Source organism: Coffea eugenioides, chromosome 3 (genome assembly GCF_003713205.1).
Source record: "Coffea eugenioides isolate CCC68of chromosome 3, Ceug_1.0, whole genome shotgun sequence".
Classification (NCBI taxonomy): domain Eukaryota; kingdom Viridiplantae; phylum Streptophyta; class Magnoliopsida; order Gentianales; family Rubiaceae; genus Coffea; species Coffea eugenioides.
In genome coordinates this window covers 1,002,348-1,026,894 of record NC_040037.1, presented here as the reverse complement: position 1 = coordinate 1,026,894, position 24,547 = coordinate 1,002,348, and the positions used below count along the sequence as shown (strand labels likewise).

Genomic DNA, 24,547 nt, shown 5'->3' with positions numbered 1-24,547 from the left:
CAGTCAGGAGCCGCACAACCTCCCAGTTTTCATCCAGGCGAGGAACCGGGCCTCTGAAGTGCATAGCTCAAATTGGGCTGCTGTTACAGCCCGACAAGCTCCATGACCATATCAACCTCTATGCAACGAGAATAACCTCAGTCGACAAAGCTCAGAACCTTCATTAACATTTCTTTCCATTTGAAGTTTCGTGTTTCTAATTACAAGGTTGGTCAGCTCACCGCTTCCCCAAACAAAAATTACCTATTCAATGATACTGAAGATATCGAGTAATGCAAGGCCCTTACAGAAAATGTTCAATCCCTAAGCAGAAGAAACCAGTAGTACAGTCTAGATCAAGAAGGCCAACGGTATCTCTATATCAATAGAAAAAGTTGTATGACAACACCTATAGACAAATGACAAATCAAGTGAACTCTCTTCTTTCTCTTCCCTTGAATACAATACGCAAATAAACAACACGAATCACCTTAATTAATTAATACATATTTCACTCGCAGCTACCGAACAGTATTGACGACTCTGTGGGACTAAGGACTTCAATAATAAGGTATGAAACGACAAAACACAAAACCCCGCGTTCCGAGAGAACCTCATTTAAAGAATCTACAATCCCTTCATTTTTCCCCCCAAACAATCCGTCACCGGGGGAAATACCAAGCCCAACATACCATCAACCAGTGAGCATGAACTCCTCCTTATTCGCCATCATAGTATAAAAGGACCTGCCTTGGCACCTCCTTATGGCAACCGACACTCAACCATATACGACCACCAGACTCGGTGAAGTGCTCTGACTGTACTGACCTGACCCTGACCCTGACCCTGACCCTGACCCGACCTTGACTTGACGCCAACAAGCACCCTGTCCTCAACCTGAGGACGTATCCACCAACTTATGGCCCTGCAAATATATGTTGGTTAGCAAGATGGTTAATAAGGAGTTGTAGTACTTGCACAACACTGAGAATCATGTTAGACTGCAGCTTGAACTGGCAAGGTGCCCATAGTCAATAAAATTGACAAAAATTGTTTTGATTTATCAGCCAGAATTGAAACTTCATGTTTTAGCATATGTCATAAGCTGCAAGCGAAGCAGGGAATAGTTGGACCAGCACATCTACATCTTTACCTTCAGCCAAATTTAAATCCACCAGGTGGAAGTTGCATATCATTCCCTCCAAAGTTGAATCCAGGCTGACCTCCATCACCAGCTGGCAATGTTTCATCCTCCTCCTCCAACCAGTATGTCTCTAGTATTTTAACAGCTTTTTCATAAATTTCATTATTGTCATGGCTCTGCAAGTGCTCAATCTTTTCCAAGCCTTCAGCTTCATCAATCAATTGGGCATAGAAATTAACATCTCCACTATGGCCAAGGCTTTTTTCTACTTCCCCAACCTTCAATATATTCTCAAGACCTTCTAAACACACAGCAATGATTCTTGGATCCGGGCACACAAGGAGATCACACAATGGCTTTATACAGCCTTGAGAAACCAAGTACCTACACAAGACAAAACATAAAATTCACGTCCACGCATTCTGCACTGAACACGGAAGGCAATGAGAAACAAAGCATACTTGATTTGTTCATGAGTTCCACCAGAGGTAGCATTTGAAATAGCCCAAGCAGCCTCTTTTTTTATGTCAAACTCAGCAGTTTGAAGCAAATTGACCAAAGGGCCAATTAACTGAGCTTCAATCACAGCCTGTCATTACATACAAATACACAGGTTGAGGTAAAGTGAAAAAGGAAACAGCATACAAAGTGTATAAACATCATAATTAGAACCAAAACACCACACAAAGTAAATAATTCTAAAGACAATGATAGGTTTTCCATTTTCCAGAGGGGGACGGGGTGGGGGATCAAAGAGTAAATCAGCAGGACATCATACATAAGAAAATTTAAGAAGAAAACACTATACCTGAATCTGCTCCTTATTTCCAGCAGTAATATTGGAAATAGTCCAGCAAGCTTCTTTCTTGATGCTCTTTTTATGATTATGAGTCAATAAGCTCAGCAAACAAGGGAGTGCCCCGTGGTCAATTATACACTGAAGCAAAGACTGAATGTCAAAATCTCAAATACATTATAATTCTTGTTTACTTCTCTTTCTTCAACTCTCTCTATATATTTTTGGGTGGGAGTGGAAGGAAGCTGAAATAAAGTACTTAACATTCAATCTCAATGAACTTCTTCCTACTGTCAAGATAAAAACTCAAAACAGTAATAATTGGAGATGAGAGACTTTCCATTCTATATACATTCCAATATTTCATGCAGCGGATGATAGCAGTAATAGCCAAAGGGGGGAAAATACAGAACATACTAAATATTCATCCAACCAGATGTCACAGGATATCGGTACCAGTAAGGGATGCAAGATGGCAAGTGCAGTAATATGCAAACAACATTTCAATAAAGAACAGACAAGTAAAACACACTTAACTATTAAAGGGTCAAATGACAGGTACTAAGGTTCAGTATGCCTGCACAAAGTTATCATTTTCTTTCAAAAGATAAATAAAACATCAAAATAAAGAGCCCGGCTGAAGATAGTACCTGAGTCTGATAATCATCTCCTGTAACAATATTCCCAACCGTGCGAAGTGCAGGAATAAGCACAGAAGGAGATGGATGCCTGGCAAGTAAAATTTGTTTTAACCATGATTTTCAGAAATTAATGAGAAACAACAAAGATAAGTGAGATGTAAATTGTGTAAAAGAACACTCACACAAGTAGCTCCACAAGTCTTGGACAGACACCTGCCTCAATCACAGCTTGAATTTTGTCATTTGTACCATCAGAGAGATAGGAGAGAGCCCAGCATGCATCAGTAAGGACTTCTTCATCATTTGAATGAACAAGACGCTGAAGTGCGGGGAGAGCTGGCCTCACCTGACAATTGAATCTTACAGCATGTTATTATATTCTCAGACTAAAATCAAAACTACTTAACAAGTCTAAAAAGAAGAGAACAAAAGCACAACATAATTACGCAGCAAACCTGCTCAAATGGAGGTTGTGGTTTGCCCCGGCAGAAGTTTGACAATGTCCAGGTAGCATTTCGCAGCATTGAAAGCTTGGCATGCTCATTCAATTGTGCCAGCAAAGGGATTAAAGCCCCATGCCCAAGGACAAGGTCACGACACCTTGGAGAATCACCTGCAACATTTCCCAGTGCCCATACAGCCTACAAATTCATGACAACTCTAGTGAGTCTCCCTACAATGCTAAAACTTATTTCCTTGCATCCTATTTTGTTGGTAGTAACCAAAAGGACACTAATGAACGATTTATCAACCTCAATTCCTATTGTCTGTTTTTACCTTTTAACCATTCCCTCATCAATACAGCATAACTACAAGAACTAAAAACAATTACTTAAGGACCATCAATTGCCTTTTCCCACTCTGACACAAACTAAACAACAAACTTAAGGACCGTAAAATTATTCTTTTACCAGCAGCAAATCCTCCAAGTCTAATGTTATGTGCAACCAACAAAGTCATTCACCCACAATGAAAATGAATCATAACATGAACATAATAGGAAAATAAACATCCATGATACAAAAGAAAGGCTGAGCCACCAAAAACAATACCAAATATGTTGAAACACAAATAGAAAGAAGTAGATTTTGTGGAAGTGTACAAGACATTGTCTAAATAGAAACAAGCAACAATTAAGAACCACAATGTAAACTTGAGATAGCAGTGCGTGCACCCTTAGAACTTCTCGAGTCACAAGAGAGGACAATGGACTCCTCCTTTATTCATTCACCTCCCTAATTTTTCTCACTGCTTTTGGTGTTCAATGAATAATCAATTTCCTTCGTTGCTTTATTTAAAATGCCAAACATTTTTCCATGATTCCCTAGAAGCAAATTGCCTCTCAAAATGACAAAATTAAGAGTCTAGGAAACACAACACTTTCCTAACCAAAATTTCTCGCAGCCAAATAATGCCTCAAAAGAACTGGTCAACATTACACATTACCTGCTCACGGACATCATCACTTGGAGAACCCAAAAGCTTGACAAAAATGGGTACAGCCCCGTGATCAATCACCACCTTGGTATTCTCCGAAGTTCCAGATGCAATGTTTGTAAGTGCCCAAGCAGCCTCAAACTAACAAAATTAATTAATTAATTAATTAAGCAAAACACAGCTCAAATTACAAAATTACAAAGTCAATAAACAGATATCCTGCAAAAAAGCTTCAGCTTCAAACCTGGAGCTGGTGGAAATCCTCCCTCATAAGGAACTCAACAAAGCGAGGAACAACTCCAGATTGTATAACTTCCTCAATGGGAGGGCTTCTTTCTGGAATTAAATTTTCAGAAATAAGATGAGCTATGATAATTAAAAAATGCACGTTAAATAAGGAACACAATCATACCTATTGAAAGCAATTTACGAAATTGAGTGGTTGCCTCCAACTGCAAATTGTTATCATTCGAATAAACTCCATTCACCATCAAAGGGAGACTCTCCAACTGCAGCAAAATAAGTCACCTCTAAGGATTGTCGTATAAAAACAATCAGAGCTCAAAAACAGACTATTCCCACTTAACTGCAGCAGGCTTATAAAAGACAGAATCGCACGTAAAACAAACTGTGTTCATAAACAAACAGAGAGCATGAGTAAGTAAATACAGGAATCGCAATGTAAAAAACAACGAGAAAACAATCCAGATTATTATTAGTGACGAGCTTGGGACTTCACAGCCAAATCTCAAGTACTAACGCTTCTGCACAAGTAGTTGATCCATATACATGCCAAGATAAGAACAAATGGAAACCAATTTTTTCTTCATAATTTATGATACCACCATGAATTGATGATTGAAAAAAAGATGGTGAAAAATCAAAAGCAGAAAAGTTAACATAAATACAAAATACCTATTCACATTCTCGCCAACATCAGATCGCACAATTTCAAATGGATCAATTAATCAAATTACGTCTAAATAATTCCTCAGATTACTTGGAAAACAATTAAGACCTTTTTCTCGATGTTATTGGAGGGGACGGGCGCAGGGAAGGGTTGAGACATCTGAAGGCCTTCACGACGCTTCTTAAGAAGATTCTCCTCCCGCTTACTCTTTCGGATCTCCACCATTTGATCCTCCCTCCTCCGCCGTCCCTCTTCAGCATCGACCGCAACCTTGTATCGGTTCCTGCGAACCTCCGTTCTCTCGGTCGGTCTCAACGACATCGTTCCTACTAAGCTGATTTCCTTCACTCTAATCAAAATCTAACAAAACAAATCGGAAATTGATATGATTATATCACTCCAATTAAGGGAATAAATGAATTGCACAAATCAAAAGAAATATTAGAAAGCGGTGATTGAAATTGTTCAGTGTATGCGCGTATGCGTGTGACTGAGTGTGGGGGAGTGAGAGAGAGAGAGAGAGAGAGGGAGGGAGGGAATTGTAGTCTACCAGGTGAAGAAAGAGAGAAGGGAAGGGTTTTGGATTATTGGAGGACTTGTTTTCCACATTAATCTTGTATGGTCATTGGGCCTGGGTTCTGCATTCTGGGCTGCACTGGGGCCTCTCTTGCCTTCTAAAGTATTGAATTTGTGATCTTATGTTCGTAATTGAATTTGGCTTTGCTGTCGATTGCTTTAAGATTTTACAGAATCTGATCATAGAAATTGATAATAGAGAATAATTCAGTTTTTACTATTTAAGTGATTATAGGTTTTAGCCTTTTTGACCATTAAAAAAATCTATAATTAGAATACAAAAACAATAAAAAGTCACAAAAATTGGTTATCCAAAATTAGAATCTATAGTTAGTTAAAATAATCAATGAGAACAAACCCTTTGTGTTCATAATTTTTTCTTTTCTGGATAAATATAACTAGTAAAAGACTAAACATAAAAAACATAACAAAACTCTATGGCTTGGAATTCTTGCAGTGGAGATTTGGGCCAATTCAAGAGAGATAATGAAGTTCAAAACTGATGGACAAGGTGAAATTTAATCTTTTTTAATTCAAGACGGGCAAGAACAATTTTTTATTACAATTATTCCTAAACATGTTCGTAACATTTTTCAGTAAATTGTAACTCATTATTTAATGACTTGTACAACCTCATGACAGGGACACAATTATTATATTCTCCCTTTCTCATTTTGATAGTGTTATTTTTCTTTTTCATTCGCCCTAATTTATAGTCTATTTTCCAATTAAAGAATATAGTAACTTTTAATTTCTCTAAAATACCCTTATTTAATATACTTTGTTATTAATGAGTATAATATACCTTATTCAATAATTGTTCTCATTTCATGTCTTGAATGGTGCAACTTTTCATTAGTATTGCTGTTGTAATTACTATAAAGATATATAATAATTAGTTATACTCCTAATAATAATGTAAGTGTATTTAAAAAAAAAAGTAGACTAGATTTACTCTTTCAACGAAGTTAATTAATTTTTCTTAAACTGTATGGAAAAAAAATCAAGACAATCAAAATGGGATTGAGAGAATTTATGAAATCCACATAAATAATTTCCAAACATTACACTTCTATGATGGAAAAATTGTACAAACAATTAATAAACAATTACAATTTGTTCACTTAAAGTTACACCATTCAAATACAGCCCTTCCTGCTCCTCCTAATTCACCTTAGTTTCCTACGTTTAAAAGGTTAGCAGCTGGAATGCTGGATAGTTGACTCTTGAGGTTTTTTTGAGCAGTGGAAAATGAGTGTATGACCAAACCGTGGGCATAAATGATAACGTCTCTCCTGATTTCGTTTCAGTGGAATGCTGCATCCCCGAAAAAAGTCAGCTCAGCACAGCCCCGAAAAAAAGATTTGCATGTTCATGGATTCCAAAGATATCTAGTAACGCAACTACTCCTAATATAGTCGGTCCCCAAAAGAAGCTTATTTGCATGTTCATGGATTCCAAAGATATCTAGTAACGCAACTACTCCTAATATAGTCGGTCCCCAAAAGAAGTTTAAAGCTGTACTTGAGCATAAATCAAGAGACCAAATCTCTGTCTATATTCTAAAAATCCAGCCTCAATCCTCTCCAAGTTCTTTGATCTCTTTGAGTCCTCTGTTCCCCTAATATAAAGTAAATGTAAGTCCATCGTATCCCAAAAAAAAAAAAATGTAAAGCAAAGCCGATTCCGAAAACTTTGAACTTTCAGTGCCTGGGAGGAACAAAACTGTAGTACAATCTAGAAGACCAACCCGTGTCTGCAAGAAACTGAAAAGCTGTATGACAACACCTACTTACAAACAAATGACTAGTAAACATACCATACTAGGATATCAAGTGAATTGTGAACTCTCGTCTCTCTCTTCCCTTGCTTACAATACACCAACAAAACAATCCCGAATCATGATCAATACATACAGAACTCGGTAACTACCCATCAATACCTGACGACTCTGTGGTACCATGTACTCAATTACAAGGCATGAAAAGACAAAATACAAAACCCCGTGTTCTGACAACTCATTTGAAGAGTCCACAAACCCTTCATTTTTCCCCATGCCATTCTCCATCAGGGGAATTAACCAAGCCCAACATACCATCAACCAGTGAGCACGCACCCTTTCTTATTCTCCACCGTAGTATCAAAAGACCTGCCTTGGCACCTCCTTAAGGCAACCGACACTGAACCATACGACAGCCAGACTCTGTGAGGTGCTCTAACTTGAACTGACCCGACCTGACCTTGACTTGACGCCAACAAACACGCTGTCCTCAATCTGAGGTCGTATCCACCAACTAATGACCCTGCAAATTTATGTCCGTTATTAAGAAGGTGCATAAGAAGCCATAGTACTTGCATAACAATTGAAATCTCCAGGATGAGTAAATAAATATATCTCATAGAAGGTTTCAGTTGAGCCTGAATTATCAAGGTTCCCATAGTCGAAGATGGAAATTGACAAATTTGATTTGATTTAATCAGCCAGAAACGAAACTTCATGTTTAGCATGTCAGAAGCCGCATGCAGAACATGGAAGCTGCATGTGGAACAGGGAACAGTTGGATCTGCACATCTGAATCTTTACCTTCAGCCAAATTTAAATCCACCAGGTGGAAGTTGCATATCATTCCCTCCAAAGTTGAATCCAGGCTGGCCTCCATCACCAGCTGGCAATGTTTCATCCTCCTCCTCCAACCAATACGTCTCTAGTATTTTGACCGCTTTTTCATAAATTTCATTATTGTCATGGCTCTGTAAGTTCTCAATCTTTTCTAAGCCTTCAGCTTCATCAACCAATTGAGCATAGAAATTAACATCTCCACTGTTGCCAAGGCTTTTTTCTACTTCCCCAACCTTCAATATATTCTCAAGACCTTCTAAACAGACAGCAATGATTCTTGGATCTGGGCACACAAGGAGATCACACAATGGCTTTATACAGCCTTGAGAAACCAAGTACCTACACAAGACACAAAACATAAAATTCACGTCCACGCATTCTGCACTGAACACGGAAGGCGATGAGAAACAAAACATACTTGATTTGTTCATGAGTTCCACCAGAGGTAGCATTTGAAATAGCCCAAGCAGCCTCTTTTTTTATGTCAAACTCAGCAGTTTGAAGCAAATTGACCAAAGGGCCAATTAACTGAGCTTCAATCACAGCCTGTCATTACATACAAATACACAGGTTGAGGTAAAGTGAAAAAGGAAACAGCATACAAAGTGTATAAACATCATAATTGGAACCAAAACACCACAAGAAAAGTAAATAATTCAAGTCACAATCATATGTTTTCCTTCTTCCAGTGGATGGGGTAGGGTGCATTGAGGGGTCAAAGAACAAATGAGGAGGACATCATGTACGACAAAATTTCAGAAGAAAAGACCATACCTGAATCTGTTCCTTATTTCCAGCAGTAATATTGGAAATTGTCCAGCAAGCTTCTTTCTTGATGCTCTTTTTATGATTATGAGTCAATAAGCTTAGCAAACAAGGAAGCGCCCCATGGTCAATTATACACTGGAACAAAGACTAAATGTCAAAACCCCAAATACCTTATAATTGTGGTATCCTTCACTGTCTTCTATTCCATCTCTTTTATGTAATATTTTTATTTTTGGAAGGTGGGAGAAAGCTGAAATGAAGTATTTGACAAATGACCATAATGAATTTGTTCCTACTATCATGAAAGCAACTGAAAACACTAATCATGGAAGGAGAGAAACTTCCATTCTATACAAATTCCAATAGTTCATGCAATAGAGGATAACACAGAGTGTGTTTGGATAGTGATTATTTGGGATAAGTTTTTGAAAAAAATACCGCAGCACTTTATTATGTGATGTATATGAGATAAAAAAGGTGGTTGGAAAATGATTTGATGATGTAAGCAAGTAAAATTGTGCAAATAACTCACTACCATCCAAAATCCAAAAAGGGGTTTTTTTTTTGGGGGGGGGGGGGGGGAAGGAAGATGAGAGCATAGTAATGCATTCATGCAACCAGATGTCACAGCAAATCAGCATAAGAGAAGCAAGATGGCAAGTGTATTGGAGACCACATTTCAGCAAAGAAAAGACGAGTAAAACACTTTATGATTAAAGGCATTACTAACAGATATTAAGGTTCAGTATTCCTGCAGAAAGTTTTCAAAAGAAAAATAAAAATACAAATGATCCAAGTTAAAGATCAAACCTGAGTCTGATAGTCATCTCCTGTAACAATATTCCCAACTGTGCGAAGTGCAGGAATAAGCACAGAAGGAGATGGATGCCTGAGCAATCAGATTTATTTTAACCACACATTTCAGAAATCAGTGAAAAGAACAAAGATAAGCAACATGCAAATTGTGTAAAATGACACTCACACAAGCAGCTCCACAAGTCTTGGACAAACACCTGCCTCAATCACAGCTTGAATTTTGTCATTTGTACCATCAGAGAGATAGGAGAGAGCCCAGCATGCATCAGTTAGAACTTCTTCATCACTTGAATGAACTAGACGCTGAAGTGCTGGGAGGGCTGGCCTCACCTGACAATTGAAGCATTGAGCTATTATATTGTTGGACTAAAATCAAAACCACTTGAAAAAAAAATCAAAAAGAGAAGAAAACCACCAACACAAATACGCAGCGAACCTGCTCAAATGGAGGTTGTGGTTTGCCCCGACAGAAGTTTGACAATGTCCAAGTAGCATTTCGCAGCATCGAAAGCTTGGCATGCTCATTCAACTGTGCTAACAAAGGGATTAAAGCTCCGTGGCCAAGGACAAGGTCACGACACCTAGGAGAATCACCAGCAACATTCCCCAATGCCCATACTGCCTACAAATTCATAACAATTCTAGTAAGTCTCCATACAATGATCGAGCATTTTACTTGCGATCTGCTTTGTTGGTAGTAATAAAAAAAGAAAGTGATGACCAATTTATCAAACCTCAGTTCCTATTGTTTGTTTTTACCTTCTAATCATTCCCCTATCAGAATGGCATAACTACAAGAATTGAGAACAAAGCACCATCAATTGGCTTTCCTCACTCTGATCCAAACTAAATAACAAATTTAAGGACCATAATAATAATATTATTTTTCCACAACTTATCGCAGCAGCAAATCCTCTAAATCTTATGCTATGCACAACCACTATGTTATCCACCCACAATTACAAAATAAGCATCCATAATTCCTAAAGAAAAGTTGAGCCACCAAAAAACAGTACCTAGCATGTCCAACACAAAATAGGAAGTAGAAGTAGATTTCTCAGAAGTGTTAAATACATTGGCTGAACAGAATCTAATTTTAAGAAAGGAGTGCAGGCTCTATTAAAACCTTCTAAATTTAAGAGAGAAAAATACATGCTTTTTCTCACCTCCGATATTCACTCACAACCTAACTTTTCTCACCTCTTTTGATATTCTTTAAATCATCAATTTGCTTATTCTTTCCTTGTTTTAACATGCCAACCCTTTGTGTAAGATTCCCTAAAAGCAAATGACCTCTCTAAACATCGGAATTAAGAGTCTAGGAATCATTACACCTTCCCTAGCCAACAACTGGTGCAGCAAAATAATGCCTTACTTAAAACTGGCTTCAATATATTACCTGCTCGCGAACATCTTCACTTGGAGATCCCAAAAGCTTGACAAAAATGGGTACAGCCCCGTGATCAATCACCACTTTGGTGTTCTCCGAAGTTCCAGAAGCAATGTTTGTAAGAGCCCAAGCAGCCTCAAACTAAATAATATAGATAAATAAATAACTAAGATAAGAAAAATTCAGCTCCAATCACACAATCACCGTGGAAGAAACAGATACTATGCAAAACCTGGAGTTGTGGGAAATCCTCCCTCACAAGGAACTCAACAAAGCGAGGAACAACTCCAGACTGTATGACTTCCTCAATAGGAGGGCTTCGTTCTGTAATTAAATTTTCAGAAATAAAATGAGCTATGATAATGAACAAACAACAATAAGCATTCAATAAGGAACACAATCATACCTATTGAAAGTAGTTTACGAAATTGTGTGGTTGCCTCCAACTGCAAATTGTTATCATGCGAATAAACTCCATTTACCATGGAAGGGAGGCTCTCCAACTGCAGCACAATAAGTAAACTCTCAACATCACATTGAATAAAAACACTCAGAGCTTTTAAAAAAAAAAATTCCCACTTAACCGGAACAGGCCTATAAAAGACAGAATCACTAACCAAGCTGTGCTCATAAACAAACAGCTAGCAGGATTTACACAATCAATCAATGCAGAAAAAATGAAAAAAAATGCAGGTAATTACAGTAAAACCGAGGAAATGATGACAGGTTAGGGGCTTTACAGCAAACCTCAAAACACTATAACTTCTGCATAAAAAGTTAATTGACATGCTTGCCAAAGTCAGAACAAATATCTTCACAATTTGTGTTGCCACTATTAATTACTGCTTGGAAAAATGGTGAAAATCAAAAGCAGAAAAGTGATCAAAGATACAAGATACCTACTCACAATCTTGCCATAATCAGATCACACAATTTCAAGTCGATTAATTAATCAAATTACGCATGCATAATCACTCAGATTAGTTGGGATGAAAAATAAAGACCTTTTTCTCGATGTTATTGGAGGGAGCGACGGCAGGGAAGGGCATCTGGAGGCCTTCGCGACGCTTCTTAAGAAGATTCTCCTCACGCTTACTCTTTCGGATCTCCACCATTTGATCCTCCCTCCTCCGCCGTCCTTCTTCCGCATCGACCGCCACCTTGTACCGGTTCCTCCGAACCTCCGTTCTCTCGGTCGGCCTCAACGACATCGTTTCTACTGTGCTTGATTTCCTTTACTCTAATCAAAACCTAACCAAAAAAATTTTCCGAAATTAATATAATACATCACTTCAATTAAGAAAAGCAAAGGAGATGCAGAAATTATATGAAAGATTAAAGGGTGGTGATTGAAATAATTCATCGTCTGCGCGTAAAGGTATGTACCTGACACGCGTGTGAGAGAGAGTGTGGGAGTGTGTGAGAGAGAGACAGAGTGAGAGAATAACAGTCTCACAGAAGAAGAGAGAGAGAGGGGGGAAGGGTTCGGACTATTGGAGGACTCATTTTCCACATAATCTTGGGCTCTGCATTCTGGGCTGGGCTGTGTTTATTTATTTATTTATTTTTTTGGGGAGGACTGACTTTCCACAATAATCTTATTCTATTTATTTACCTTTTGTAAAGTTGCTCATATTTTTCTTGATTTCTTTAAACATTAAATGGGGGGTTTTTTTTGGGACAATCAAACAGTAAATGGCTGTTAATAATGACGTACCAAGTTTGTGAACGAAACTTAAAGAATACAATGGGCCCATTTGGCAAGTACATTTTGTTTAGGTGTTTGTCTAAAATTTTACTGTAAAAGTTTTTAAAAAAATTTTTGAAATGTATAAATTTTTGAATATTTTGAAGTGTATAATTTAAAAATTTTGAAAAGTTTTTTGAGATTACTGTAGCTAAAGTTTTTAAAAAACTTGTAGCAGACAAACTTGGCAAAAAAATCAAGTGCCAAACAGGTTAAATATTGCACGATTAATTTTTCAATTCTCAACTCATTGGTTGACTCAAAAGGCTAGTGGTATTAGCTAATTAATGCAATTGTATTATTATTATTTTCTCTCTCTCACTCTCTTTTTAATTTCACACTGTCCTTTTTCCAATCGGATGACAAAGGCCGGGATATGAATAATGAAAGTGATCACTTAAAAAAATTTTGGATAGTAAATTATTTGAGATAAATTTTGATATGATGTATGTGAGATAAAATGGTGATTGAAAAATGTGTTGATGATGTGGAAATAAGATGGAAATAATGTGTAATCCAAACACACACTATGATTTAACACAGTCACTCTATTCACCCTTTATTTATCTATAGTTACCGATAAGCTTTGCCGGTGTAATGTTCCTTTTCCTTTCCATGTTCTGTCCAGACTAAGAAAACTTAGCTGGTGTTATAATGTTCCTTTTCCTTTTCGTGTTCTGTCCAGACTAGAAAACAATGAAAGGAAGAACAATGAAAAGCCCCAATCGGGAGGGGTTTTAAACATTTTAAATTCTAATCTACCTTTTCTTTTGTACAAACATTCAAGAAACTTCTCTCAAGGATAATTACAAGCATACAACAATCGACAAACTGAGTGCCTTTGTTCAAAGATTGTTTGGCACATTGGTTCCTTCAGTGGCCATGTGTTTCATGTACAATTGAAGTTGGAAAGGCAATGATGTGTTTCCGTTGATCCTTCCATCCCTACATTAGATTGGAGTACTTCTCAAACTCTGTCAAGTAATCCGCCAGAGACTGCTGATTCCGATCATGTCTCGCGACGGTATTTTCATTTGCAACAGCCCTGATAACGCGTCTAGGTGACCTGGGCGGGGTCGCATAGAGTTCAGAGGCCTCCAAGACCTCGCGCCTCACAATTTCTTCGTCCTCCGCGAGCTTTTGTGCACGCAATGCAGTGATGTAGAGACCAGCAGCAAGGAAGACCGTCACGAGTCCAAAAACTCCTGCGGCTGTGAACAGCCCTTCTCCAATGGTAAGGCAGCTCGGCCTTGGTATTCCCCAGTTTCTCAGGTGCCCCGACTCGACGCTCAGCCCTATTAATAACAGAATCTCCCCAACTGCAAATGATATCCTGCCATGAAGGTGGAATAGAATTCTTGATGTTTTGCTACGTACGTACCTTCTCTAATTTTCTTTCCTCTTCAAAATTAATGGTACAAGGAACGCGTACTGTATTCTATTATCGAACAAATTAATGCATTAATTTGTGACTTTCTTTGTAAAGTGGGGAACATGTCGCCTACCAACGTACGTGTGGCACCATTTTTAATGCTTTGAAATTGAAAATATTCGGAACGGAGGGAAGAGAAAATTGAAGAAACCGTCATACCAGGTTGCTACGAAGAAAAAACCGGCTTGCCATGTAAGAGCCTTGAAGGAATCAGAATCAGGGTCCCAATTAATTAAGGGTAAAGTGGTTGATTTGCTCACTGCAATCAACAGGAATGTATGTTGTACCACCATGGCAATTGCCAGAGCAAAAAATGCACCCGCTGCACATAACAAAGGTAGCTTTCCGCTACCGGAATACACACACAGACCAGCCGGCTTCATCCGTATCACCTGCTTAATTATTGAACAATCTCATTAATGGGTCCCCAAATTAAACAACAAAAAAAAAAACCCTGTGACATGAACGCGCCAATGAAACTCAAGGGGCTCGTTTGAATTGTTTATATTCTATTTCGTGAGAATGGAACTGTGAAAAGAATACGTTAAGATAGACATTGGATAATACCTGAGAGCGAGTTGCTTCGGCTAGTAGGCAGAGAATGAAGCAAATTAGCCCAAAGAAGACGGACATGACCATAAGAAATGCACCTGTTTTGCTACCCAAGTCTGAGCTTGGAGGACTCGGTGCAAGATCAGCATGTGTCACCGCCATTAATGCTGCGGTGCATGCACTGCGACCAGCTAGGAGGAGGTATGGTCTGCAATTGTACAGTGTCTCAAGAATGCAGATGCAACATATAGAATCAGGGATATGTCTTGGTGGTATAGAAGAAAAAGATGCACAGTCGAGAATTGCTTGGAACAAAGGTTGCTTAAAGGGCAGAGATTCCATTTGTTCTTTACTGGGCTTTATGCTCAAGTTTTCACACACGGGTTCTTGAAGTTGATTTAGCTTTTAATGTGCTCGACTAATCCTGTCTTGAAAAGTTGTTTTTGCTGATATTAGATAAAGGAGATTGCGATGCTTGGAACCGAAAAACACACTACTGACTGCCATTTTGGACATTCCAAAGTTAAACCTTTTTGTAATTCGAAAGGCAATCCTCGACAGTGCCTGTCTGATTAATTAATATACTATCATAGCATATTTTCTTATTTTCCATTAGTGATCGGTGAAGCGAGATTAAGGTCTTCTAGTCTTGCTAGTTACTACTCGCATATATATAGTCATCAAGAAAATACTAGTAATATATTGTCATCAAGAATAAAGGAAAACAAATACTAGCAAGCATCTTTGGCTCTTGCAATTACTGCAGCTAATCTCCAGGAACCGGTGGTCTAGCCCTTGTTTTGCCTTCCTGCTTCTCCCCTAGATTCATTGAATATTTACTAGTCAAATATTAGCTTCAAATCATCCTCTCGGGAGTACAACAAGAAGAAGAATTTCTTTTGGCCCAAAAAGATTGGAAATCAAAGCGTCTGTCTTGGTTTTTTTTCTAATTCTAATTTTCTAAAATTAGTTTTCACATAGTCAGAAGCAATTGAAGTGGAAGGTTTGAACTCGAAACATCTCATTTACACTTTCTCTCCCTTACTACCCAACCCATTCCTCGTCCAAGTTTGTTTATTTGATTATGTTTTCCTATCCCAAAAGAATTTTTTTTTTTTAATTGATACAACAATTGAAAGATCTTGACTCTACCTTTTTAGCTTTTTTTTTTCCTCCTTGGACTGCATTCCGAGGCCCAGAGAAAGTAGGCAAAGGAGGGCAATGGTCCGCATAGCTGACTGAAGTTCCGCTGTAGTTGGCAACAGGCTAAGCCCGAATAACACCCGGGCCGATAGGCGAGACGCGGAATATGTTTTTAAAGCAAGGCCTTTCAAAATTTTAAAATACCAATAAGAGTTTTTCCTCAAGAATTATGTAGTTTAGCTCTTCATTAATAAAAACCTATCATTAAAAAAAAAAAAAAAAAAAAAAAGGTAGTGGAACGAGAAGGTTCAACTTGGCAAGCAAAAGGGAAGATGAAATGTGAAACCAAAAACGGAGGGGCTCGCCAAAAGCAGCTTCAATTCTCCAGATGAACATTAATCTAAAGGGTCAAATGGTGCAGAACTACATATCATCTCAAAGGGTCTATTTTTAAAAAAAGAAAACCTCCAAAAAGTGGTAGTGTAGATTTTGGAATTCTTGAGAATATAACTCTCAACCCAAATAATTCGTGGTGATTATCATCCAGAAAATTTCGCAAAGCATTGATGGATTTTTGGATGGAGGTGCAACTTCATTGATCAAAGGGATGGTCAAGAATTGTTAAGCAGACCTCAGGAAATTAGTTAAACAACCGCAACAACAACCCGGAATTTGGACTCTAATCTTCTTTTTCTTTTCTTCCATAGCATGTTGCATTTCCTGCAAAGCCTCAAGTGACGGGGGACACTGGGGCGATGGTGGACCAGTTTCTTGATTCTGCAATCTTGTGATGTTACGCTACGAGTCTAATCTGTGTTTAGGATGCTTAAAAAGAATATTCGGACTAAACTCCATGTACAAACCCGACTTATCTCCAAGGACGACGAACATATATAGATCATGACAGCGATATTCACCTTTTTAAACTCACATATTGATAATCTAACCCATTGAGATTTTGTACACTTGATCCGCAAGCTAACGTGTGCTTTTCTGTATGATCACAAGCTTTGATTAATTAGTTGTGATAGTCACTCATGTTTGATTGATGACTAATTAATCTCGCTGTGCTCCTTTTAGTTAAACTAGTCGAATTCGACTGGAAGAAACTTTGCCTTTTAATTTTCTTACAGTTTGGTCTCCTATGTACACTATCTTTCTGGTTCCTGACATTTTTCATACTGGAGTCTCTGGAATGTCAACACTAATCTTGTCTTCTCCCATAAATGGTGCCATGTTAGAGGAACTGGAATCTCATCAACTTGCACTGTAACATGCATAATCCATCCATCATTGGTGCTCATTAGACATTCTCGTTAACGCACATAAACAATATCAAACTCATCGCGTGAATTCACATGTTAATAATTATTATTCTTTCTTGCATTTATACGCCTGCCTCTCTTGTAATTAACTATAATTTTTTTAAAAAAAAAAATTAAAAGTCGAACTACTTCACGAGCACTCGTCAGATAGATGGACCCTATATATATATATATATTGTTTATGGAACTGTATAAGATTCAAGTACGAGTTAGAATTGCATTGGGCTATATATAATACGGATTTGGAAGCAAATTATTCCAAGCAGAATGGAATAATTTGGAAGCCTCCACGTGAAATCAGGCTTCTCAGATAAATGGCAAAGGAGGACTGTGATGTGATGTTGAAGATATGAGGAGGATTGCATGTTTCCATTTTTTCACTTGAGAATTGAAAGAACAGGAGATAGAAATTGAAGCACAAAAAAACCAACGGTCTAGGTTCGTCAACCATTTTGGTCATGTCTGCTTTTGCCATTCCTCGGATGAGGCCTCTACCACCAGCCTGTGTCTCACTATTGTGTTGTGTCAAGTAGAAGCAAGAAGTGTCAGTGTTGTCTAGACCTGCTGGATCCTCTATCAAATGGACAAGATATAAAGACATATCCTACTAAAAATTCTGAATCCAAACTTAGTGGGACAACTTGGGTGCTCAATGATCAAAGTGGTAAAGCTGTAGGAGTAACTTGGAGATAACATGAAAAAGCCATACAACTCAGAATTATTTGTACTTGAAACTTCAAACACTAAAAATTTAAGAACAAAGAAAAGAAAACAACGTATCAAGACTTGGATATTCAGCCCATCAGAAAGCAGAATTCTCTTTTCTGCCTTTTTCCTAAACGACAGTGGCACACATGCCGACCCCATTCACATGTTAGAAGCTCACTTCTCTGAGGAGCTCCATATGCATCCACAGATCCAAAGCCGTGCAAGTTACTCGGGAACAAGTCCGGTGCTGCATTCTTGAGTTCAAGAAAAGATGAAATGATATTCGTGAATACATTTGATGATTTAACTCTGTCTAACACTGCAAAGTAGCACAGTTCAGTATTCATATAGACACAGCAACATTAATATGAATTCAACACCTGATGACATTTGCTAACTGCAATTTCATTAGCCAAAATCTCCTGCCAGTCACTTGTGCAATCCTAAATTCCTAGAGGCAAACACTAAAAAACTGTGTGCTCGTGCATGGCAAGATTAGTAAGAGCTCAATTGCCTTTTCCATGCCGAAAAAAGAAAATTTTGACTTCTACACATCCCGAAAGGTGAGCAGTGGTTATCAACGATACGATAGAAAGAAATGCATGGTGTGGAATTGAGGATAATTTCCTAGTCCATTTTCTTAGTCATAATATATCTTGAAGCGCATTCATAGCATATCTGGCGTGTGTTACAACAGTACTTTTTGGAGCGTCCTTAGGCACTTTTGGGTTTATCATAGCTATATATCTAGGTTGAGCTAGAGGAAAACAGACAAAACATCATATTTAGAATTGATTTCAAAAGATTTGGCCATCTCCACCAGATAGATGGGGTTAGTGCAGGTTGGCCCCTGTTATAGCACTTCCATGTATAAAGACAGAACACATGGGGAATCTGCTGATTAATCTAGTACGCCTGTTTCCTACTGGGTAATTAAATTCATTGCCTATACATTTTCTTTTCCTTCTCTCTCTCTGTTCATTGATCATTATATTTTTGGCTGGCAAGTGAATGAAAAACACTTCGGTAAACAAGGAAGTCTTATACCTTGAAACAACGAGAAACAGTAATAAAAGTTAAAGTGAAAGATCCAGTTTTAAACCTATCTGCGATCTAGTTTACAAGTTTTGGCTTTGACATGACCCACTGTTACTAATGTGCAAAATTGTACAGGATGCAACGGCAAAGCAATACTGTACCTCCAAGTATGACTTTATTTTGTGCTTTACCTTTTGTTCAGATTGAGTGTCCGTCTATCAATCCAAAATCAAAAACCATGGTTCCAGATTCCCAAGTAAAGAGCTAGTCTTCTATATATGCTACACACCAAAGAATTATCCTTCATCTTGTGAAGACGATTCTGGAATCTATTATCCATGTAATAGTATACTATGCACAAATGGCTGAGAGCTCAAACCAAAGCAGCTCAGCATCAACAGCAGATCCTACTGAAGCCTTAGATTTGAGTCTCACAGCTTCACCATCAGTAGTGAAGCTATTTGGTTTTCCTGTCACCCAATGGGGCAGAAGCGCCCTTGGGGCGCACCAGAATGCAGACAGCAAAAGATTCGAGTGCCAATACTGCCACCGCCAATTTGCAAATTCGCAAGCTTTAGGTGGGCATCAGAATGCACACAAGAAGGAGAGGCAAAGACTAAAAAGAGTGCAGTTCATGAATGATCAATATCTTCCAAAATTTGGAGACGCTAGTGCTAGTCATGACACTATGATCAATCAACATGCAGCTCGATCGGGACCTTTCTTGTATTCCACAGCACCGCCTTGTGCTACAAGCATCGGTCCATACATCGGCCCACACTTAGGGTCGTCGGCTGCTCATCAGTACAGCTTCGCACACCCACCTCAGGTGCTATCTGGGATACCTATTAGATATCCTTGTGCAACTAATTACGTTGGAAGATCAGAGCAAGCGGAGGTTAACCATCTCCAACGCGCTACTGTAAGATCCTCAAAATCTTCATCAGTGTCTGAGATCAATGATGAAGTGGACGTTGATCTCCATCTATAACTAGCACCAACAGGAGATCGGTAGAATTATCTCTATTCTGTGCTCTTGACGCCGTGGAACTAACCTCTAAATCTCGTGGCAGGATCCAATTGTCAAGGACATTATTTTCATATCTCATAACGAGAGCTCAATTTTCTTCTCCTCTTCACATCTAAAAGCTTTGTAAAGAAAGTAGAATTGTCCTTGGTTTTTTCAGCTGGATGGACAAGGAGAAGAACAATTAATGAGCTAAATAATGACTTAGCGAGTGTAACATCCTTTTCAACCATTGTAGCTATAGTTACTTTTGGGGTCGTTATTTGACAATTCAGATGCCTGTCTTGCTGTGGCAAAAATTCTGAATTTCACTATGGAAACATTCCTTACTTAGCACTTCTGGAATTAATTTCTGGAATTTTCGGAAATTATATAAGATTCACTCCCAAGGAGAATAGATTTTATGAGAAAAACTGTCATAAAATGTGTGGAAAAATTATATCAATCAAAGTATTAACGAATTAATGCATGATGCATCATTAAGAGGACAAGGAATTTTAACTAATCATACATATGCATTGTTTAAGTTTAGATGCAAGTTAACAAATCATAATTTGAGTTTAAAGTTCAAAATTTGTGTCTAACCCTACTAATGTATATATCTACCTTACCGGCAATATACTCCATTAAAATTTGTATCTACAATCAATAGTGTGCTGGACTAATTTGCTTCCATGATCCTATATCTAGAAGAAGAAGAAATTTCGTCACATTTCTAAACTTTGAGGACTAAATTCTGAAACAAGAGAAAAAGAGCCACCCAAAAAAAAAAAAAGTGGCTAAGCCCTCTCCCAAATAGGCATTAATGCTACATTACCATGACATGTCATAAATGATTAAACTGTATATTTTTTTAAGAACTCCATCGATCGACAATAAAATTTGACAAATTAATTTCGATGTTATTTCTAGGAAAAAAATGTTGTTGCTGTAGTAATCTATCTTCATCATAGATAAAAACAATTTTGAGAGAACGCAAAGAAATAAAAGGTTGATGGATAATGAGAAGTTTGAGGTCGTCCACTGTCTCTCAGAGAAAAGCCCGCAGATTATTCTTCGGCCTTTCTTCACACAAATTACTTGTGCTATTTTTCTGTTTTTTTTTTTACCTTTTTTTGTTGTTTGGGGGGTAATGCCAAAATGATGGCTCGGACAACACACAAAGACCCATGGATTCAGCAGCACCCTGATTTTGCCTGCTTCAATGTTATTGTTTCTATAAAATGAAACCTAATCCAAAGGGCAGCACTTTTGCCTCCTATCTTTCTCCCCTACCACAACCATAACACGACGTGTCCTGAATCAATTCAGGAGGAGAAATGAAGGAAACAATGGCCTCGTCCCACTGGTCCTTAACCCTTGACCATAGGTTTCAGCCCGTCCGGGCTGCCAAGCTTTCAAACCATACCAATGTAGTTGCAAATCCCATGTATCGCATCCCAGATTCTTCTTCTTCTTGTTATGGCGGATCAGATACGACGTCGCGTAACACTAGGCTTACAACATCATCAACACCCGCCTCTTCCAATGCAAACTCGTCTTGGCAACGTGGGAAAGATTCAGAAGTTAAGAGGAAGCAACGGATTGCGTCCTACAAAGCATACGCTGTTGAAGGCAAGATCAAGGCTTCAGTACGCAAAACTTTTCGTTGGATGAAGAACAAGTATAGCTATTTCGTGCATGGATATTGAATTCATTGTTTGTCAACCCTGTTGGAAGAGGTCTTTTATTTCTTCCCTTTTCCTATGGTCAATATTTGTATTATACATCAATCTCTTGTATATTTTTTGTTTTTGTTTTTCTTCTCAATTTGTATTGGTTGATCCTTTGATATCTATTATAAGCGTGTGTTGTTATTATGGACTTGTTACTACATATGCATCATCTCTAGCTAATGTATCGTGTAAATGAATGCATATACTATATATTCACATTTATTATACCTTTGAATTTAAATACCTTTCTAAAATACTTAATACTTTTACTACAAAATTAAAACTTTTTACAAGTCGAGTTTGGGCTTATTAATTAAAACCTGATTCATGTTTCTAATTAGAAGTCTGCCAAAGAGGGTATAGTACTGGTGTATAAATAAGTAATCCCACCTCATCCTGCCAAACGTGGTATTTTGATGTATAAATAAGTAGTCCTTACTTATTTTATCTACAACCAAACCAAATAAATACAATACAAGATTATGACTCAATCCAAGATAAATGTCTGAGAATAGATAATTCCCTCTCTTTTTTTTTCTTTTTTTTTTGATGAACCAAATGCACCCTAGCTAGTGGTGTAAATGAATGCATAAATTCATGTTTATTACACTATCGAATTTGGTTACTTTTCTAAACTTTTGCTAAAAAATTAACATCTGAATCCCTCTTATTAACGAGTATCCCACAAGCACTCGTTCGCCAAACTCATTTATTATATATACTTTTAGCTCCAAAAACACGTACTCCAACAACGAGAAACTAGAATCCTTGTTACATTCTTTTTGGCTTTTACTCCTTGTGGATTCTACTGCAAGTAGACCGTGCAAGCAGTGAAGCTGATGCTGGTCGAGAAATTAAATGCAAAACTAAACATGTTCCCCAAATGATCGATGATAAGGGAATTACGTTTAGTACTTTCTTCGACTCGAGCTAGTAGTTAATGTTCTTGTATTGCTGCAATTCTCCATCAAAATTGGTAAGATAGAATCGTTCTGTCCATTCTTAAGTTTAGCAAAGTACTTTAAAGTAAAGACGTTATGGCAAACCTAGGATTTGTCTTTTATACGATAACGGTGTAGAATTTTCTCCCAAATTCGATGTATTGTAGATGTATAACAATTCTTCAAGATTATACTCCCTCCGTCCCACTTTAATAGTCCTGTTCTTTTTTTCACACAATTTAAGAAAAAGTAGTTAACTTTGTTGGAACAATCAATTTAGGTAGTTATTTTCCTAAAATACCCTCACATTAATTAGAGTATAACTTTATGGAAACTTGAATTGATGGTAAAAAAAGAATCAACTCTCATTAAATGGGATAGGTTTATAGTAACAACAACTTACATTGAATAAGGATATTTTAGGAAAATTAAAATACAACTACATTCTTCAATTGGAAAGTGGACTATAATTTGGGACAGACGAAAAAGGAAAACAGGACTATCAAAATGGGACGGAGGGAGTATTAATAATCTAGAGCTGCTTGTTACATAAATACTTATATATATATATATATATATATATACATATACAATTATACATCATGTTAAGTGAAAGAGCAGTACATTAACTAATGAATTACCAGCACGATCTCGAAAAGGCTGCAAACAGCAGTAGACAAAAAAAGATTCACCTTAAAAGTGCATTAATAGAATCCATAGCCAAATCTGGCTTAGTTACTTCTTTCTTTTATTTCTAAGTTTCGTAATTACTAAACACTTTTGTAGATATCCTCAAAAAGTTTAGAAGTCTACAAAAGTTTGCTAGAGCAACGCGCTTGGCTCTATGGCTGCAAGTGTGAGACGAATTACCCCAAAGAGGATCGCCCTCACAAACTCCAAATCCAGTTCCCTTTGACCAAATTCAAGTTACTAGGGTACGTAGTTAAAAGTAAAGTTTAATTACTTGAGTATTTGGCTGGGAGCTTCTCGTGTCTAGTGCAACATATACTTTAATCCTTCAAACATATTACTTACATTGCATGATTAATTCACCATGAAAGGTTTAAATTCATAGTTTTTTTTTATCTGGGTTGATTTCAATTTTATTCATTTTCCCCTAAAATTAGATCAATTTCCCCATTTTGTGTTCTTCTTCTTCTTCTTTTTTTTTGAAGAGGGTAAATTAGCACAAGCTGTTCAAATTCCCCTTGTAATTGCTTATGCCACAAACATATGCTATTGTTAAAAGCTTAAATTACTCCTAAGGAAATAAGATTTGATTTCTAAATCTAACAAATTCATATACATGTAATTGTTGTATGTATGACTAAAAAAATGCAATGAAATGAAATACAATAATATACAGAATCAAATATTTTCAAGAGACGTATGCATATAAATTCATTAGCTAGCCTCGAAGGCATTGGAGCTATGTTTTCTGTGAATGCATTTTCTAATCACATTTTTATCTCGTATATATTAAATTATTATAATAATTTTTCTACAAAAAATTTAAAAAAATACAATCCAAACATGACCTTAATTATTTTATCAAGCTTATACATGTCAAACTCAATTCATAAAAGGAGGAAAGATGGGGTGAGTGACATGGTGCTCTTATTTGGGTCTCCTTTGGACTTCCTCTTCTCCCGTAGTGTAAAAGTAGAAATAGACGGTTGGCGGTTAGACCAAAAAAGAAAAAGAAAAAAAAATTACGCACCTAGCTACTTTACTTTAACCTGTTGACCTTTATCTCGGTGCACAAGGAAACCATTTACCCTCTGCTTGACCGCCTCAGGAGTAATCGGACCTCTATCGTCCACCGGCTTCAACGCCAAAATC

The 24,547-nt window shown here is 37.5% G+C and overlaps 4 protein-coding genes across 6 annotated transcripts; 1 reads left to right on the top strand and 3 right to left on the bottom strand.

Annotated features, from left to right (window-relative positions):
• Nucleotides 1-154: 154 nt before the first annotated feature.
• On the bottom strand, nt 155-5,543 carry LOC113764869 (importin subunit alpha-1a-like). 2 transcript variants are annotated; one of them, XM_027308904.1, is made up of 12 exons: nt 5,458-5,543; nt 5,016-5,267; nt 4,410-4,506; nt 4,242-4,333; nt 4,007-4,138; nt 3,016-3,201; nt 2,743-2,906; nt 2,570-2,648; nt 1,932-2,060; nt 1,585-1,712; nt 1,133-1,507; nt 155-904 (listed from the first exon to the last, which is right to left on the bottom strand). In XM_027308904.1, the coding sequence occupies exons 2-11, from the start codon at nt 5,226-5,228 to the stop codon at nt 1,135-1,137; spliced, it is 1,593 nt and encodes a 530-aa protein (XP_027164705.1). In that variant the 5' UTR covers nt 5,229-5,267; nt 5,458-5,543; the 3' UTR covers nt 155-904; nt 1,133-1,134. The 2 variants fall into 2 exon arrangements, with proteins under 2 accessions (XP_027164705.1, XP_027164704.1); XM_027308903.1 differs by lacking the exon at nt 5,458-5,543 and having other exon boundaries at nt 5,016-5,442.
• A 1,610-nt stretch (nt 5,544-7,153) lies between these two features.
• On the bottom strand, nt 7,154-12,567 carry LOC113764870 (importin subunit alpha-1a-like). 2 transcript variants are annotated; one of them, XM_027308905.1, is made up of 12 exons: nt 12,464-12,567; nt 12,082-12,328; nt 11,484-11,580; nt 11,310-11,401; nt 11,087-11,218; nt 10,124-10,309; nt 9,854-10,017; nt 9,682-9,760; nt 8,878-9,006; nt 8,522-8,649; nt 8,068-8,442; nt 7,154-7,786 (listed from the first exon to the last, which is right to left on the bottom strand). In XM_027308905.1, the coding sequence occupies exons 2-11, from the start codon at nt 12,286-12,288 to the stop codon at nt 8,070-8,072; spliced, it is 1,587 nt and encodes a 528-aa protein (XP_027164706.1). In that variant the 5' UTR covers nt 12,289-12,328; nt 12,464-12,567; the 3' UTR covers nt 7,154-7,786; nt 8,068-8,069. The 2 variants fall into 2 exon arrangements, with proteins under 2 accessions (XP_027164706.1, XP_027164707.1); XM_027308906.1 differs by having other exon boundaries at nt 12,082-12,317.
• A 954-nt stretch (nt 12,568-13,521) lies between these two features.
• LOC113765746 lies at nt 13,522-15,021 on the bottom strand. The gene is made up of 3 exons (XM_027309991.1): nt 14,824-15,021; nt 14,416-14,648; nt 13,522-14,157 (listed from the first exon to the last, which is right to left on the bottom strand). The coding sequence occupies exons 1-3, from the start codon at nt 14,968-14,970 to the stop codon at nt 13,770-13,772; spliced, it is 768 nt and encodes a 255-aa protein (XP_027165792.1). The 5' UTR covers nt 14,971-15,021; the 3' UTR covers nt 13,522-13,769.
• Nucleotides 15,022-19,312: 4,291 nt separating this feature from the next.
• On the top strand, nt 19,313-20,385 carry LOC113767047 (zinc finger protein 6-like). Its single transcript, XM_027311218.1, has one exon. The coding sequence runs from the start codon at nt 19,384-19,386 to the stop codon at nt 20,011-20,013; it is 630 nt and encodes a 209-aa protein (XP_027167019.1). The 5' UTR covers nt 19,313-19,383; the 3' UTR covers nt 20,014-20,385.
• Nucleotides 20,386-24,547: the final 4,162 nt, after the last annotated feature.